We start from the raw sequence: 16,961 nt of genomic DNA, 5'->3' as shown, positions 1-16,961 counted from the left end.
CATCCACATTTTCCAGCTGTGACTACTACGTACATGTCTACATTTAGTTTCAAGTTATTTCTTTAAAAATCTATTTTTAACAAAGACTATTTCATGGTTCTCATTTTCCCAATTAAACTGACAACAAAGTTACATATATTTGTATAGTTATACAAGTTTTCCACATAAAATATTCTCCAAATGCGCATGCGCGTTTCTATCATATCCGTTTTATGATAAATTGTCTACAAAGGCTTTAACTAAGTCAAGTTTTCGTTACTATATTTTTATACATATATTTTGAACAATTAAATTATATTAACACATTGTTACCATCCATATCAATTCATTGGCGTACCATAACTAACTTATTTTAGACTTTTCTTAGTGGCATCGGAGTCATCCTGCTTCCTGTATCCTCTTTGCCACAAACCGACAGATTGTACACAATCATCATGGCGACGCAGGATGGTGGGTATAGAGAAAATTTAGCACAAATACACAGAACATTTTTAGTTTACGTTTATGTTGTAGCAATAAAATGTCACATATGTCTAATTTAGTCTTTGAAACATGCTGTTATTATTAGACGGTGATGTAAATGTGCGTTTCTCTGCTACGTTTTTTCTGCAAATGTTCAGCAGCGGTCCTGCTAGCAAACGTTAACGATAGCTAACATCAGTTACATTATTCTACATTTGACGACAGCTGCTATTAAGGTCGAAAGCATTAACAGGTGTGAGCATTTGACCGTAAATTATCATTACCTATATAAGACAATTAAAGATAATTAACGAAAGTACTGGAATCTCGTGAACGGCTCACGGTAATGTGACTACTTTGGCTAAAATCCTCAGTTTTGGGGTGTTTGGTTTTTTTGTTGCTTTGTCTGCCATAATTGCATAATTTGCGTTTGTTTATTTTGTTTTTAAAAAAAATTTCGTTCATGGTACAAAAAAACTGGTGACTTTCATTAAATGTGAGCGATAGAAAGAGCTAGAAAGACCTCGAGAGTGAATGCGGCTGAGGAGAAAAAAAGCGAAACTAGGAGAATCTTAAATGTGTTGTCTAAAAAAAAAAACATCTTCACACCTTAAATGTTCAGATGAGCATTTGAGGAGTACTCAAATAGATTCTCATGAAGTCCCACTGACTATATATGCACACTGCTACTATAAAGGATACAAGGGAATCTTGAAACATTTTGGTATAGTATAAAAAAAAAACTTTATTAAGCAACATAATATGTTTTTAATTTGGTTTTAGGTGAAATTGTAAACCAACTAGTCAGATGTTGTTCTGCAGAAAGTTCAGTGTTTTGTTTGATCAAAGGCAGTAAACTCAGGAGGCCCAGAATCACATTTTCTATTTGAATTCAGTGTTTCACCAGACATCTGCATTTCAGTAAACAAGATAACAAATGTGTTTGCTCTAATTATCAGTTAAAATATTCTTAATTGTTTGACTTATTGCTCCCCTTTCAGATTAACATGCTTTGCATTTTATTTGTTGTTGATTTAGAAATTTATCACACACTTTGATCTAAAATTAAAACTTACCCAGTTTTATTAATAACATTTGATTATAACATTATGCTAACTTTAGTGCTTTGTCTATAGTTACTTGTAACTAAAGATTTGTTTTACTCTTTCTTTAGTCTTAAAGAATTATATTCATATGCATTTTCTCTGGAATAGGCTGTATTCTGCTGAAATGTATTCCAGGAATTCTTGTTTAATTTTATTTAAATAAATATAAACCGGATGCTTTTGCAGGAGATGAAGGAGCCGTAATGGACACTGAGACTGAGGCAAAGCCAACAGAAGCAGAGGCATTTGGTGAAAATGTGGAAAAGGCCGATGCAGAATCTACATCTCTCACAGATGCAGGAAATGCCACAACTCAGGACTCTAGTATTAGCAATGGCGACGACGCAGACGACAAGCAGGAGACGGTGGACTTGAAGATTATCTGGAACAAGAACAAATACGACCTGAAAATTCCTGTCGACAGTACCGGAGCCAAGCTAAAAGAGAGGATCCATGCACTCACTGGTAGGAGAGTGAAATTGTTTAAATGACTTTTTAAACAAGTCAACAGCAACATTTCATAACAAATGCTGTTGACTAATAACTGAAGGAGTTCTCACATTGCTTTTAGGTCTTCCACCAGCAATGCAGAAAGTGATGTACAAAGGACTGCTTCCAGAGGATAAGACGCTACGTGACATAAAGGTTACAAACGGGGCAAAAATAATGGTGGTCGGATCTACAATAAATGATGTATTAGCTGTAAACACACCGAAAGAGGTTATTCAGCAGGAAGTTAAAGCCGAGGAAAACAAGAAAGAGCCCTTATGCAGGCAAAAGGTAAGATTTTTCAACAGCACTGTTAAATATTGAAGTTGTATGGATTTTTTAAAAACCTGCATTGTGTCTTCAGCAACACAGGAAAGTACTGGACAAAGGTAAACCAGAAGATATAATGCCATCTATCAAAGGAACAAAGGTGAGGGGTGGTGATTAGAGCTCATTCAAGTTAGCTACAGCTGTCCAACATATGTTTTGTCTTTTAAGTGAACTAACAAGGGATTAATAGCTCCTTTGTCGTACCAACAGGAACGATTACCAACAGTGCCTTTATCCGGAATGTTTAACAAATCCGGAGGAAAAGTAAGACTCACATTCAAACTGGAGCAAGATCAGTTGTGGATCGGAACAAAAGGTAACATTATGATTCCTGACTGAGGTCCCAGCGGTGCGGAGATGCTGACTATGCTAATGCAGTTATGCTTACGCTTTCTCACTTGCAGAGAGAACAGAGAAAGTTCCAATGGGCTCTATTAAAAATGTAGTGTCCGAACCCATCGAAGGCCATGAGGACTATCACATGATGGTAACTATTGTTGTTGCTGCCTGCATGTCAGATTTATGATTTAGCTGTAAAATAAAATAAAAGAAAAATCTAATACTCAGAGCTAGCAGATGTGTGTTTGGGGTATGCTACCCAGAAAAGTTCAGAAGGTAAGATTGTTTTATTTACTTACAGAATAGGATGGAGCTCAGTTGTATTTTCTAAATATAAAGTATTTTAATAGTAGTATTTAAATAAATGAACCAATCTCTTGGGCATACACAGACTCCGAAATTAAAACAGCCTCACTGGATAAAAGCCCTAATAGTGAAAACTCATTCTCTCGCATCTAAAAACACAATAACTGACAACACAGAGCGCATGCTGCGCTTTTCAAGGCCCCAGTCGTGTATGCTGCAAGTCCATTTCAATCAGATCCACCTATTAGGACTGTGAGGAAGTGGCAAAATGAAGCAGATCAGCCCCCGTGTGCACATTTGTTCAAGTTATCAACCAAAGGTGCGGCAGGCTGAAGTGGTGCTTCGGGAAATCAAGCTGGTGTTCGTCGGGTGGAGCTGAAGGGCTGTGGGGACGCTCAATTAAAACAAACGCTCAATAAACACAAACAAGAATCATATTTTATTTGTCGATATTGTCTCTAACTCGACTGAACATATGCTGAATTCTGTGCTTGAGACTTTTAGAACTACTCAGGCATTAAACATACCAGTATTGAGGTAATAGACTTATCCAGACTGAGCTACACTCCTTACAAGGTTACTCCACTAAACTAATAACACAGATCATGCTGGGATGTAATTTTGGGGCCAAATGCTGTAAACTTTCATTAACCCTTCTGTTCTTTGTTATATCAGTAAGTGACACAATTGACTTAAGATTTCACTAACCTGCTTTCTCTCATTATAATTTAATCAATACTCAATTACCTATAAAGTAATGTGAGACCTGTGGGCTTCTGACCTTTTCACTGAAACTGAGCCGTGCATGCTCCTTTTTGATTAATAGCGTTATTGATTTTTAAACAAATCTGACAAATTGGGGTTAAAATTAAGTGATTCGGCTGGGGAGACTGGCTACAAGCTGGAGGTCCATGTTGTGGTCAATTAAAGATTAATTTAAAAGACCACAATTCACAAAAATCACAGGAGTTGTAGCAAAGCAAATTGCAAGGTATGTGTTTCTAGAGTGCTAAGAAGGTTATGTAAGTTTGTCAAAGTCAACCTCGATAAACATCTCAGTTTTCAGTGTTGTTGAATACTAAATCATCTGAGTTTTAACGCACAATATTACTTAGTAATAAGCATGACAAATGTACTAATGGTCACTATCATCACATTTATTTTATAAAATCACAATTTAATGCATTAATTTAAAATAATGCACAATATACATAATCATTTATTTAATGTCTTTACAAATGTTTACATAGGTTAAATATGTCTTTTTAATAATACCAGTAAATATAGATATGGTCAAGGATAAATCATATTTACTTAATGTGTACATTTATATATATTTCCACATGAAGCAGTTAATGAATAAAACAGAGAGCTAACATCCTAGACTAAAGACCTTGTGAATGGAACCCCTAAACATAAGATCTCCTATCTGGTGTTAAGATTTTTTTTATATACTAGTCTATTCACAAAAAAAATTGCATAACTCATTTTATATAGGAAATACTGTCTTGTTGCAATGATTGGACTATTCAAACTTAAGCATCCCACCAGAATATATTGTGATGGTCAAGTTTCTGTGTTTGAATAACTCTTTAATATTGATTATGCATCCATTTTATATATAATTTAAATAAAAGCGATTTTTGGTTAAAAACAATTACATTAAGATTAATGATTTTTGTGATGTGGAACAATACATTCAGATACTTCTATGGTTTTCTGGTCTTAAGGTTCATCATTATGAGTTACCCATGCTCACTTCAAATTAAACATATTTGCTAAAAACACACTGAGCACCATAGCTACAGTTCTTACATCGATGTAAAGGACTTTTCTGTCAAGTCAAAGTTCAAGCATAAAGGAGGGGAAACACATTTTGACATCTTCTCAGATCAACACAGACTGATATAACACACAGTCTGACTTTGGACATCTGCTAAATTTACCTGTTAGGTATATTTAATTTGTACCAACTAAAGGTATACATTTAATATTTATATTTGAATTTCACTCTATTTACATATATTTAAAAATACTCAACATTTAAAATGTATAGATATTTTAATAAATAATATTATTTTTGACATTTATATTTGATGCATATTAAATATTTATCCTGATATTATTAATTCAAACCCTATTCATGACAGGTTTCATGCTAAAATGCATAGATGAGAATTTGTGTGCGTAATTTTCAGCAATGGGAGCGCCTTGTGCAAGCAGCAGTCACAGGATTCCGACGTGAGTTAAACTTTTATTATTCAAAGATTTACCAAAAGGAAGAAACATTTACACTATAAAGCAAAATTAACAAACATGACATAAAGTAGTGATTGTCAGACATTATTTTGTATCATTTATATTCATAAAAAAGGTGTAGATACATAAAATATTAGAATTTTCATTAAGACAAACCTGAGCTAGAAATAATGTAGAGTATAATATAAAACAAGAGGATATAAACGTTTAACCATAACACTGGACTAGGTGCAACTATGTAGTGAAACAAAGCCCAAAGAGACAACTGATAACATTCTAACATATTGCGGCAGTTGATATGCTGTGGTACTTCATTTATTACAATGATACATTATTTTGAAAAAAAATTAAAAATGCAAGACTGAGTTTCAGGACTACATTTGTTTTCCAGGACCCAAATGATTCTGACCACAGAATCCTGCTTTTCAAAATTCCTGTGAATCCATGGAGTACTCCTGTATCCTCTCAACTACGAAGAAGCAGAGAGTTCCAGCAAAGCCGAGGATGACCAGAAGCAGGAGCTGCCACGTTAGCAGAAGGTAGCCGCTGTAGAAGAACGCCACTGCTGCACTCACAGACTAACAGGAAACATAAATTTTATTGTTGGTTATGAGAAGAAAGAACTGCAAGCTTTGCAACATCTCATCTGTAGCCATGTTTGTCCAACTGTGGAACATGTTACACGGATGGTATTTGAGCTACCTCTAGTGGTACTCAGAAGAAATCTTGGCATTAATTACAAAGTAAATATGTGCAAATTAGCTGTGACAAAGTGAACTACAGTGCACTAGGAACAGTTTGCTAGGCATGATGTATGTTTTTTTTGTTGTTTTTTTTCTACTTTGCTCTGAAGTTAGAACATGGATCTGACAAAGACATCAAACCCAACTTAACCATGTTGGAGTTCCATGTTCCAAAATGGATGTATCGGTTGATTGATTTACTTTTTATTTACAGTGGTTATCACTAACTTTCATGTGAAAGGCAGCCATGTTGAATTTTAGGGTCAGGGTTGGTGAGAGTCCATCACTTTTCCTCGACGCCATTTTGAATTACATGACAGTTGAGAATTTCCATGGATATGTTATTTTCAGATTTACTACAGTTTTTAAAATGTCTTGACAAAATTGTGGTAAAGTTTGGGAACCACTGGACTAGAAAGACAAGTCTGTTTGAATGACGTAGCATCTTCTCATTTGTCAGATTAAATGTAACTTTTGAAAATAATATTTAAGAACGTATTAAATATACTTTTAACTAAGCCCACCTCGGTATTAAAAATATTTACCTTTTTGGTGTCCTGATGTAATATTCTAATCTTAAATGTGTTTTCATTAGTTGAAAATCTGCATAATTAACAGAATAATGGCCTGAAATAAATGAACTTTTCAATAATCTAATTTTTTTAATATGACTGTAATTGTCCCATATTTTAACATAATTGGCTTGATGAAATCAGTCTAGTTTTTTTAATTATAATTAAGTGTTTAAAATCATCCAGCAAATTTTAATTTTTGCTAATCTGAATAAACACAAAGCAGTTTTCAAATGAGTATTTAATCTATCGACAACCCGTTCCTGTGTAAAAATGTAATTGGTCTCTAAATTGACTGTTCAAGCAGAGTGTTTATTGGACAAAAATGATAAAGTACTTTGTGACTTGTTCTATCAGCAGTGGTTTTCACATTTGATGTTAGGATAGCTTTCTCCATTATGAAATAAAATTCTCAAATGCAAACTGCTAAAAGAAAAAAGAAAGAAATTTGTGTGAAGACAAATACTTTTTTTCATAGCACTGCATGCTGACATAGAGTTAAAAGACTTGCTCATTATAATACCTTGAAAAATATGTTCCGCTATTTGAAAAGCAAGCTTAGAAAATATCACAATTTCCTAGAGGTAATTCTTTTTCAAGATCAACTATGCTGCAAAGAAAAGAGGGCGAGGTGAAGATTTGCCTTTCTGACACCTTCCATCCCTATTAATGAGGCTTCAGCTGAATTTATTTCACACTTGACAGGACAACATTTTGACTGAGCTTTGCTCGGCTCTGCTAACAATGTCTGAGAATTGGCAATCGAGGATTACCTGGATGAATTTAAAGATGGCGAAGGCAGGCGTGCTTTGTTCGGCGTAAACATAACCCAATATGCTGTAGAGCTGCGTGTTGAAGCAACTATCTCCAAGTCCAAGCAGGAAGGAGCACAGCAGGGCAATGGATGCACTGAAGGAGAAAACAAAATGCTTATTAATAACATGACATGAATAACAACTGCTTGAATTCCCTCCTGTTAAATAATGAGAGAAACCACCTACGATGGGCTTAGAAATGGATTCTTTTTTGTGGTGGTTTCAACGACGACAGGCGCGTCATCTGGGATGTTGAGGAAAATCAGGTAGGAAGCGACGAAATGGACGACCATCCCCAGAAACACCACCGAGGTTCGTCTGAAGCGACTGTTTTTGCACAGGAGTCCAAACAACCCCCCACCTGATGGGACAAAGAATACTTCAAGAACCTCTCGTGGGTTTTTAAATCTCTGTGAGCAGTGCGTTGACCCACCTACTATTTCTCCGATGCCCACCACTATCCCAGAGATCCCAATGAAGCCCTTGGCTGCTTCTCCAAAGTGGGCAGTTGCGCCGATGCACGTTCCGTACACTCCACTGTAGAAAGACAGCTCAAGCCCTGGAGAACCGGGACAGTGTGTTTTCAGCTCCAACTTCAAGCATTTCACAAGAGGCAGGACGATTTTCTACATTTCCCCTACCGCTGTAGACCATGCAGGGACTCAGGAGCATTATCGTTTTTGTCTTCAATAGATGCAGGATGGTTTCTGTAAGAGAAAAAAATAAAATAGAATCCAATGCACTCATTTGAATTGCTAATGAAGCCATATTTTTTGAACAAATATGCCTCGTTTACTACTTCACAAAGCGTGGATTAAAATGCAGACATTAAAGCCCAATTTTCTCCTTAGAATTAAAGTTCTGTGCTGGAAGAGGATGGGAGAAAAAGAAATGAGCCAAAGAGCCACATTTAAATGCAGAAAGAAAAGCACCCAGGAGAGGCTTCCATTCAGGCTGTTAGAGAAATCTAGATTTTAGGGCAGAAATCCCAGTAGGTTTGTTTATGTATGCCTTGATGCCCTTTCTGACATGAATCAGCATGCATCTTTGATAAACCCGATATCTTTCGAGGCAGGTGCACACAAGTCTACGTGTGCACAAGATACACATGAGACAAAGAGCAATCAGATCATCCAAACAACCCGGGGCAGCACTGAAAGCAGGAGCAACTGCGGCAGAGTTTCCAGTTGACAAACAGAGAGATAATCTGAGATAAACTCACACTAAGGCACTGTCTGTGTACTCTGTCGCGTAGCAGGGAGATTTTTATCCACATGAAAGCAAGTTTTACTTGAAGAAAAACAAAAACTGCCTGCTAGCTGCAGAATGGAAGCAGTCAGATGTGACGCAAATACAAATCACCAGGAAGCAAAAGGAAAATGTCAAGTTTTTTTGTGGGGGGTGGAAATGTTGTGATGCCATTAGTCATTTTGGGCCTCATTTGCAACACAAAGCTCAAGATGAAGACTGTAGTGATCACCAAGATTAAGTAAATGTAAGATTTTTTTTGTTGTACTTAGTATTTGAACAGAATTACTCCTCCAAAGGTTTCTCAGTGAAATACAAAAGAAAATAAATAATGTTTGGGTTTAGATGTTAACATATTCTCAGAATTATTCTTTTTTTTATTCCTTATTAACTTTATTTAATTATATACAATTATATACATTGTGACCCTAAATGCAGCAGCTTGTGTATTTATTGAGTCCATCTCAATAAATGTAAATACTATCAACTCGATTATAAAACACACATATAGTGATAATGCCTCATAAATTAGACAGATTTATTAAAACTAGAGCAATATGTTTCAGTTATTTTTGTGTATTTTGATCATTTTCTACCACATTTTCCTTTCACTCAACTTTCCAATAATATAATGGCACACAGAACTTTGTGAACAGTCAACTTCTCTATCAATAACTTTTTATGACTGTCGTCTGGACAACTGTCAAGTCAGCAGTCTTATAAATGTGTAGGCTATAACATAATATTCCAACCTTTGATTTAAGTGCATATTCAACAAGAAAGAAAGTGTAAAGTTAAGAAAGAAATCATTTTAGCACAACCATTTGCACCTCCAACAATAACTATACAACTCAAGCCTGTTTGTGTTTTTAATGAATCAGATTAGCAAGTAACCCGGCCATAACCTCCTGCTTCCCTGGGGTATAAATACTGACAGAGGTTCATACAAAGTCAATTTCTCTTAGCTTCAAAATGGGCAAGAGAAGAGAAATCACGGTCAAATATGATTAAACAGTTTTAAAACAACTTATGCTTTTGCAAAGAAGACTGCATGAAGATAAAGGTTTATTTTGCTGCAATTGAAACAAATGGCAAGCTCACTGTAAGAGAAATGCAGCAGTTTTATTAAGTGTCAGGTTATGTCTTTGCAAGAAAAGATATTTTTATTTTTGGATTTCTTAAAAACATTTTTACCTGGGTTTCAAATATTTGTGGAGAGCACTGTAAGCAAGGGTTTTCATCATTTGAGCTCAGGATCAGAAATGCAGTAAAAGTGTCATCTTTTACTGCATTTTTGATCCAGTGTAATATTTAAATACAGTCTAAATAAAAACTTACGGAACTCTGTTTTGGTATCCTGAAGAGCGGTGTTGGCTCTGTTCTTGTACCTAAACAGCAGAAGAGACATTGATGTCAAACTTCTGCAATGCTCAAAATGATCACTAGAAATCAATTACTCAGCCACACAGAGAAATGCATTGATTTACTCCAGAGGAACCATGAAGTGAACTACATCTTTAATTCAGCTCAGTTTCTTTACATGCCATTGGAAAAGCTTTTGTGCATAAATACTTCTCATCTGACTTTCAGTCGTCTTTCTTTTCAGGTCCTCGTCCACAGCCATGGAAATTAAAACACGCCTGAAAAAAAATCATATTGAGGGCCTTTCTTGCCCTCAACAGTTCTCCATCTTAGCTGGCCAGGATCTGCCTGATTGCAGCCTACTCTTCTTGAGTGCCGTCACTGGGCTCGACTAGGTCGAAGATACAAAACCTGGACGAAAGAAATTCCAGTGTAATTTTTTTGAAGGACAAATCTGGTTCCAAATTTCTGCAATTTGGAACCAGTACCATTACGTTCATCTTGACAAACACTTGGAAAATCCAAGGCTGGCAATTTGGAGGAAAATCATTTTGTGGATAAAAAAAAAAAGTAAATTCACAACTGTTTCCTCTTTGATTCGTTATGTTATTCCTGAGTGACGACCTCAGTACATTCTGGTTGATTTTGTAAGACCACGGGGAAAGAAGTGTAATTATCTGGAGAAAAGTCCTTTACGTTGTGCGCGTTGAGAGCAGCGACTGCCCTTCCTCTTCAGACAGCAGCTCCTCTTCACGATGACTCGTCCTCAAGACCAGGAAGCTGAGCGTGCCAAGGACGGAGGAGACCAGCAGGAACAGAAAAATATTCCTCCTGCTGCTGTCTGAGATTAAAATAAACGGCTTTAATAAAAGGCGACAGATATTTTAAAACCGTTGAGCTGAGACAGATTTATAATTACCACCCAGTCGTATAATCCTGTGTGATGATAATTTACTTGCATTATCGTGCAACATTTTTGCTTTTATAATCAAAACGGTAATTAGCCAAGTCTGACTTCACCTGATATTTCTGATTTTCCGTTCCAGTCGAGGTAAATGTAAAGATTCCCAAACAGCATGCTGCAAATGAAAGGGACTCCATTAATGAATGGGGGAAAAAAAGCTTCTATTGTCTTTCTGATCATTAGCACAGCTGGCCTGTTTGTTTTCACCCGTCCATAAATATGCCGCCCACTTTCCCTTTATGGAGCTTTTAAATCAAGCCTGCTGTACAAGTCCACACTGCCCACAATTGCTCTTTATATATTATACAGAGCACTGTATATTCACTATATATGCCATGTTATCCCAGCGTCAGCATTCTGTGTGAAGTTTATGGAGCGTGGCACCCACAGAAATCCCCACAATGAAATGTAAAATGTAGCCTCTGCTTGTCATTACATAAAAGAACAAATGTTGTCTCTCTGAAAAGTCCCATAATGTAACACATCAGCTGCTATCATGCAAAAACTGCTACTGAGCAGTAGTAAGTCTGTCCATGTGTCATTTTGAGGTGGAGTTGTTTTCTTTTTTTCTTCCCATGTTCTCATCTGTTCTTCATTGATTTTTTTAAACGAATGCATCTACTATTCCTCCATGCTCATGTGAGCAAAAAGCATGCAAGTCTGAGGAAAATACATGTATTTTGTAGCTGAAATAAAAATTAGAAATATACTAGAATGGATTGCGACTTGGTGTTAAGAAGATTGATTTTATTTGATGTTCACCAGGAGTTCTGCCAAGGAGGAGGGCGGGGAGGCCTGGGCTCTCACAGACCCAACACTGTTTCCTTCTCAACGAATCCGTGGTAAAACATTATTTTTTGTAGGAATGGGGATATTAGAAAGACTTTGTGAAATGTATGTATTTGTTTATTTATTTATTTTGTGGCATAAGATGTTGAAGTACTGTTATGGCCTTGAGCTTTTGTGTGCTACAGTGAGATTAAGATTATGCACGACCTTCGTCTGGGGACCCAATGTGAAAACATTGTGGAATACATAAAACCTAATTGAATTTCAGCAACACACATTTGCAACATTATATTTCAGAATAAAAGAAAAAATCTTTCACTTCAATCATCGGTCAGTAGTTGGACAGGGTGTACAAATGAGAGGAATTTAAGAGCCACTGTTAACTTGCTTAGAAGAGGTAAGAATCTCCTTAGAGTTAAAAAAAAAATCCTAGACATTTAATGGACTCTTGTCCATCAATTAATTTTTATGAGACGACTAAACAACAGTGTTCAACTTAGACCTGCTAGAGGAAAAAAAACAACTATTCATCTGGAAAAGAAGGTTGTTCTCTATTTAATATCATGTGGTTATGCCTGAAGGAGCTTTAGAAATGTTTTATGAATTGTAACCATGAGAACTGAGCTGTCTGGTTTAAAAAAGATATGTTGTTAGGAGGAAGTGAAACACTGCATACCAGCTTTAGCTCTGTACCATCTCTCAAACGTTGAAGCGGTGGTATCCTGGTCTGAGCTTGTTTTGCTCAACCTACAACTGATTAACTTACTATGACTTAAACTCAAAAAAAAGAAGTTCTCAATTGTTTCAAGGAATGTTTCTTTAAGTCGATGCTTTGATGTATTTCTTGATCTGCTGTGTTGTTTCTTTCTAACAATCTTAACCATTTAGTTTGTATTTTCTCAAAATGTAAAAAAAAAAGCGGAAATTATAGGGGATTCTATAATTTTTCCAAGTAATTAGATTTTTTTTTTCTTTCTCTTCTGCTTGTTTTATAATGACTTTTTTTTTTTCTTCATTTTTGCAAGGTGCTTTTAAGGCAGCAAGCTGTGATTAAATAATATGACTTCCTTGTTCTCATGGATATCTTAATAATTATGCAGCCAATTTAAGAATGAGAAAAATCTCATCAACTTTCATGATAATTATAGCCGGTCTGTGTAAGTTTTAAGCATTTTAACCTTTAAACATAACCCATAATCTGTATGCATCAAGCCTCTTTTCTGCTTTTTGGAGCTTAAAAAGCTGTGACCTTTAATTGAGGTTTTTCCACTTGGTGGATTAGTGTAATTAAAAAAAAAACCCACCTATGAGCAAGATGTTAAGTGAACCATTCGAAAAATTATGTTTGAGTGGTAGAAAATGTTACCTACATTAATTTTATTTTTTAGAAATAATGAATTTCTGCCCGTGGTGAGGTTTTCACATAAATAAGCGAGGTTTCAAAGAAAAAGAAAAAGTTCCATTAAATATCTAGATCTATTTCTGTCTTTGATTAAATATCAGTATACATATGGTCTCCTTCCAAGAACCCAGGTGAGGAGAAGCAGAGGCTATTCGTGACTGCTAACAGTGACATTCTGTGTTTGTGTTTGCAGCCTGTGAGCGACTGAATCATAAGTTTATTACGGCCGTGATCATCCCTGCAGAGTCAGATTAGCATGGCCCTATTGGGAGCTTTGGCACAGGTGACAGCCAATGTAATTATAATACTAATTCAATTTGCAAATTGGAGCAAACACAAATTAGCTGTCCAAGCCAGCGTGCATGAGAAATGGCCAAATCCAAGAAACGAAAAGGGCCAAGTCTTGCTTGCTGTGCTTTTAAGGAGCTTTGATGTGTTTAGTTTTAACAGAGAGAGAGAGACTAACGGCAGCAACGTGTTTTTATTAAAATCTGATTATGGTAAATGAAGAGCAAAGGAATATATCCTGCCGAGACGTAATGTGTTCTGGACAGGAATTCTGAGTATAAGCTTGAGTACAATTAAGTCCTGGATAAATGTAGAGACTTAGCATTAAGAATTAAGAAAACATTGAAAAATAAAAGTTCCTCCAATTTTAGGAACACATTATATAACGAGGACTAATTAAAAACTGGTATGAGGAATCTTAAATTCCAAATACAACAAAAGTTGCTCTTATATGAATTCTTCCATGTACAATAATTCAAGTTCTGAAACATTGTGTGTTTTGAGCAAACCTCAAAATATGGACCAGAATTACAGCATGCATGCATTCCCATTTTGACTGAGCCTGGAGTATAACGTGTAGCTACCTGCATTGTAGTAGACCCCAGAACAACCCGGTGTTCCTGTTGATGGTGGAAGCTTCGGAGTTTTCCACCAGGAAGTGCCCCTGCGCAGTCCAGAGCACTGCACGACGCAGAGAGGGAGGGAAAAGGGAAAAGATATTCACCGCCTCAGTTGCTGACAAGAAGGGATAAATGACGCTGGTGTGTAAGTAAGTAATGCATTCAAATATTCAGTGGCCAAAAGATAAAAAATGCAACTCACTGCAGTGTTTTGAGGCAGCATTAGATAAGAAAACTTAAAACAACTGCTCCAAATAATTTTTTTGTGTTATTCCTTTAACTAGTAAGTAGACAGTCTTCTCTGTATTTCACCAACATTATGAGTAAACTTAAGATGCTCTGTGTTACTTGGAGACACAGTTCCTAACCCATTTAAGTTCTAATTCAGGATACACTGTTTATAGCATCGTCATATTCCAGGCGCAATAATCCCTGTACGCATGATTAACCACAACTTTGATTCTTTTTTTTTTATTATTTATTTTTTACCGCAGACAAACAGAGCTTCCATGGGCTGCAGTAGCCCAAGGCAAGCATGCTGAACTATTTACAAGCTTTAAATTTCTTCAGCTATTCTTAATACCCTGTATGCTGTTTCACTATGTATTCTCAGTGAGAGCAATTAAGCTTAGAGACAAGTACAAAAAGTATAGCTGCTTCAGGTCTTTTTATTTATATAAATATAGGGTCGGTGAAAAGTTTACATAAACTCATTATTGGGAATAATTCATTTTAGGTTTTCAAGATAGTTTAATTTTGACTACAGACTTTTTTGTGGCCAACAAACAAGCTTCTGACGATTCTGGCTGGATATTTGACCACTCTTCAATGGAGAGTTTTTCTAAACTTTCTGTAATTTTGAGACGGACCTTGCATTTGAGCACAGTCTGCAAATTTTCCAACAGATCTGAGGATCTGGGGTAACCTTTCTATTTCTATATTCAATACCAATATGTCCATTTCAAAACCAGTTTTGTGTGTGTTTCATGTTATTGTCCTTTTTGTACACCCAACTGGGTCTAAGCTGCAAACATCTGCAGCAAATTGTCACTCTCTAAGGAAGGAGACTGGTTAGGATGTTTACGAACAGACGGGAAGCCAAAAAGACTGCGGCATATTTATTAAAAACTGGAAAGAATCCAGATTACCGCTGTCTCTGTCCACGGAGAAGTGAGGTTTTAAACTCACACTTTCAAGCGCAACTAAAATTTGCTGACATAAATTGAGCTGTTTGGTCAATATAAGCACAACTATGTTTAGATGAGCATGGAGGTGGTAGCATCAAGCTGAGGGTCTGATTTGCTTCAAGTGTACCAGTGCATTGCACAAAGGAGTAGGAATAACAAAACTTCCAATACACATTATAACTAACCAAAATATAGGGAGAGAATTTATGAAATGGGAACTTACATGCTGCTCCTATACCGATGAGAACAGAGGTCAGGTAAAATGACCAAGTAGAGGGCATGATGAACACTGCAATGTAACCACTAAACAAAGCACAGCCATAAGCCACATGTTTAAGCATTTATGTCCTCCTTACTTCTCTTTCTCTACTCAGCACAGCCAAATTTACCTGTAAAGTAGGCCACTCAAAAACATGGTCAGTTTCGCTCCAATAACTGTAACAACAGTTGGTGCAACCAGATTGGAGAACGAAAAAACTCCATAGATGATCCCTAGACTGCAGAAGAAGTAAAGAAAATACAGTTAGCATCTTTATGCATTTTTTAATTTGGTGAAATAAACTTTTTCTTTCTTTCTTTTACCTGTGGTAACCACTTCCGCTGAAAGTTGAATTGTTCAGACTTTTCACCACAGTTTGCTGAAAGGGGCGGAAAAATGAATTAGGGTTGTCAAAACAGTTCAGAGCCTATTTAGCCTCAGGCCATTCATCCTGTTGATAATTTCACTGACCATTGAAGAAAATCAGAAACACGAGAAGCGCCTGACTAACTCCCCTGACTTCCATTTCCTTCACTTTACAAAAAAACAGCAGCAGACTGATTTTCTTGTTTATGCTTTCATTTATAAAACGCGTAGCTACCGTACAGAACAAAGTAATAAATAATAGCTGCGAGTTGCACGTGTTGATTTGTAACGCAAGATTTCATTTTTGAGACCTTGTTTTAATTCAAATACATCTTCAATCTGCAAAATCAGCATTTGAGGAATCCACACTACAAACCAAAAGCACCATGGTAAACAGATGATAGTTTTTGAACTTACTTCAATGTTCCCACAGGTGGTGAAGGCGGTGAAAATGAACAGAAAATCCTACACCCAAAACCACAACGTTGTAAGTCCTTCTGTCTGCCATTCTGTCTTCTTTTTTTCCTCCTAATACATTATAAGTATTAGTGCTTTTAACGTCCTCTGTCGATGAATTCCACCTACAACTCTTAAACCCTGGAGGACCCGAATGTCTCAATTTTTACAAAGTTTACCAACTGTTTAGTTACAGTTTATTCGCAACCAGAGGAGCACTGAGGAGATGCAAATAGAAAGCAACAGTGGAGCACTGTACACGAGAACACTTCCTTCCTATTATACAGAGTACACATGACAACTTGTGACTTTAATTACAAGCAGTTTTTCCGCTCATTTTCTTTTTCACTCAGACTTTTTCTTTCGTCGTCATGAGGACGGTCGTGACAGGAGTTCTGGGTTCTGCCTCTTCTTCTGTCCGCGTAATTTGTGGTAATTTGTGTTTGCTGGCCCGTCCGGAGGTGGCCACGGGGAACGTACCTTCATGAAAATTACTGACCATTTGCAAAATATGAATAAAAACTTCAACAATTACAAAACAATTATTGTGTTACAAAGTAATTTGACATTTATACAATATTGTGTATTGTGAATTTGTT

The 16,961-nt window shown here is 36.3% G+C and overlaps 2 protein-coding genes across 3 annotated transcripts; one reads left to right on the top strand and one right to left on the bottom strand.

Moving 5' to 3' along the window:
- The first annotated feature begins 322 nt into the window (after window positions 1-322).
- LOC116735791 (ubiquitin domain-containing protein UBFD1-like) lies at window positions 323-5,838 on the top strand. Of its 2 annotated transcripts, XM_032587887.1 has the most exons (8): window positions 323-450; window positions 1,755-2,033; window positions 2,140-2,348; window positions 2,422-2,487; window positions 2,598-2,703; window positions 2,792-2,874; window positions 5,231-5,273; window positions 5,683-5,838. In XM_032587887.1, exons 1-8 carry the CDS (start codon window positions 435-437, stop codon window positions 5,691-5,693), a joined length of 813 nt encoding a protein of 270 aa, XP_032443778.1. In that variant the 5' UTR covers window positions 323-434; the 3' UTR covers window positions 5,694-5,838. The 2 variants fall into 2 exon arrangements, with proteins under 2 accessions (XP_032443778.1, XP_032443777.1); XM_032587886.1 differs by lacking the exon at window positions 5,683-5,838 and having other exon boundaries at window positions 5,231-5,568.
- LOC116735790 (UNC93-like protein MFSD11) lies at window positions 5,636-16,751 on the bottom strand. Its single transcript, XM_032587885.1, is given in 14 exon segments — window positions 5,636-5,869; window positions 7,380-7,515; window positions 7,608-7,782; window positions 7,855-7,980; window positions 8,063-8,128; window positions 10,008-10,057; window positions 10,728-10,872; window positions 11,052-11,110; window positions 14,059-14,155; window positions 15,505-15,584; window positions 15,671-15,778; window positions 15,864-15,919; window positions 16,324-16,368; window positions 16,370-16,751. Coding segments are annotated over 14 exon segments (1,341 nt in total). The 5' UTR covers window positions 16,415-16,751; the 3' UTR covers window positions 5,636-5,716.
- Between the last annotated feature and the right edge of the window lie 210 nt (window positions 16,752-16,961).

This window comes from Xiphophorus hellerii, chromosome 16 (assembly GCF_003331165.1).
Source record: "Xiphophorus hellerii strain 12219 chromosome 16, Xiphophorus_hellerii-4.1, whole genome shotgun sequence".
In the NCBI taxonomy this organism is placed as follows: domain Eukaryota; kingdom Metazoa; phylum Chordata; class Actinopteri; order Cyprinodontiformes; family Poeciliidae; genus Xiphophorus; species Xiphophorus hellerii.
This window is presented reverse-complemented; position numbering and strand designations above follow the sequence as displayed.

Excerpts from the sequence above, each read along its gene's own strand:
- LOC116735791 (XM_032587886.1), top strand. Across the intron at positions 2,034-2,139 it reads GAGGATCCATGCACTCACTG|GTCTTCCACCAGCAATGCAG; the intron begins GTAGGAGAGTGA and ends CATTGCTTTTAG. Across the intron at positions 2,349-2,421 it reads AGCCCTTATGCAGGCAAAAG|CAACACAGGAAAGTACTGGA; the intron begins GTAAGATTTTTC and ends TTGTGTCTTCAG.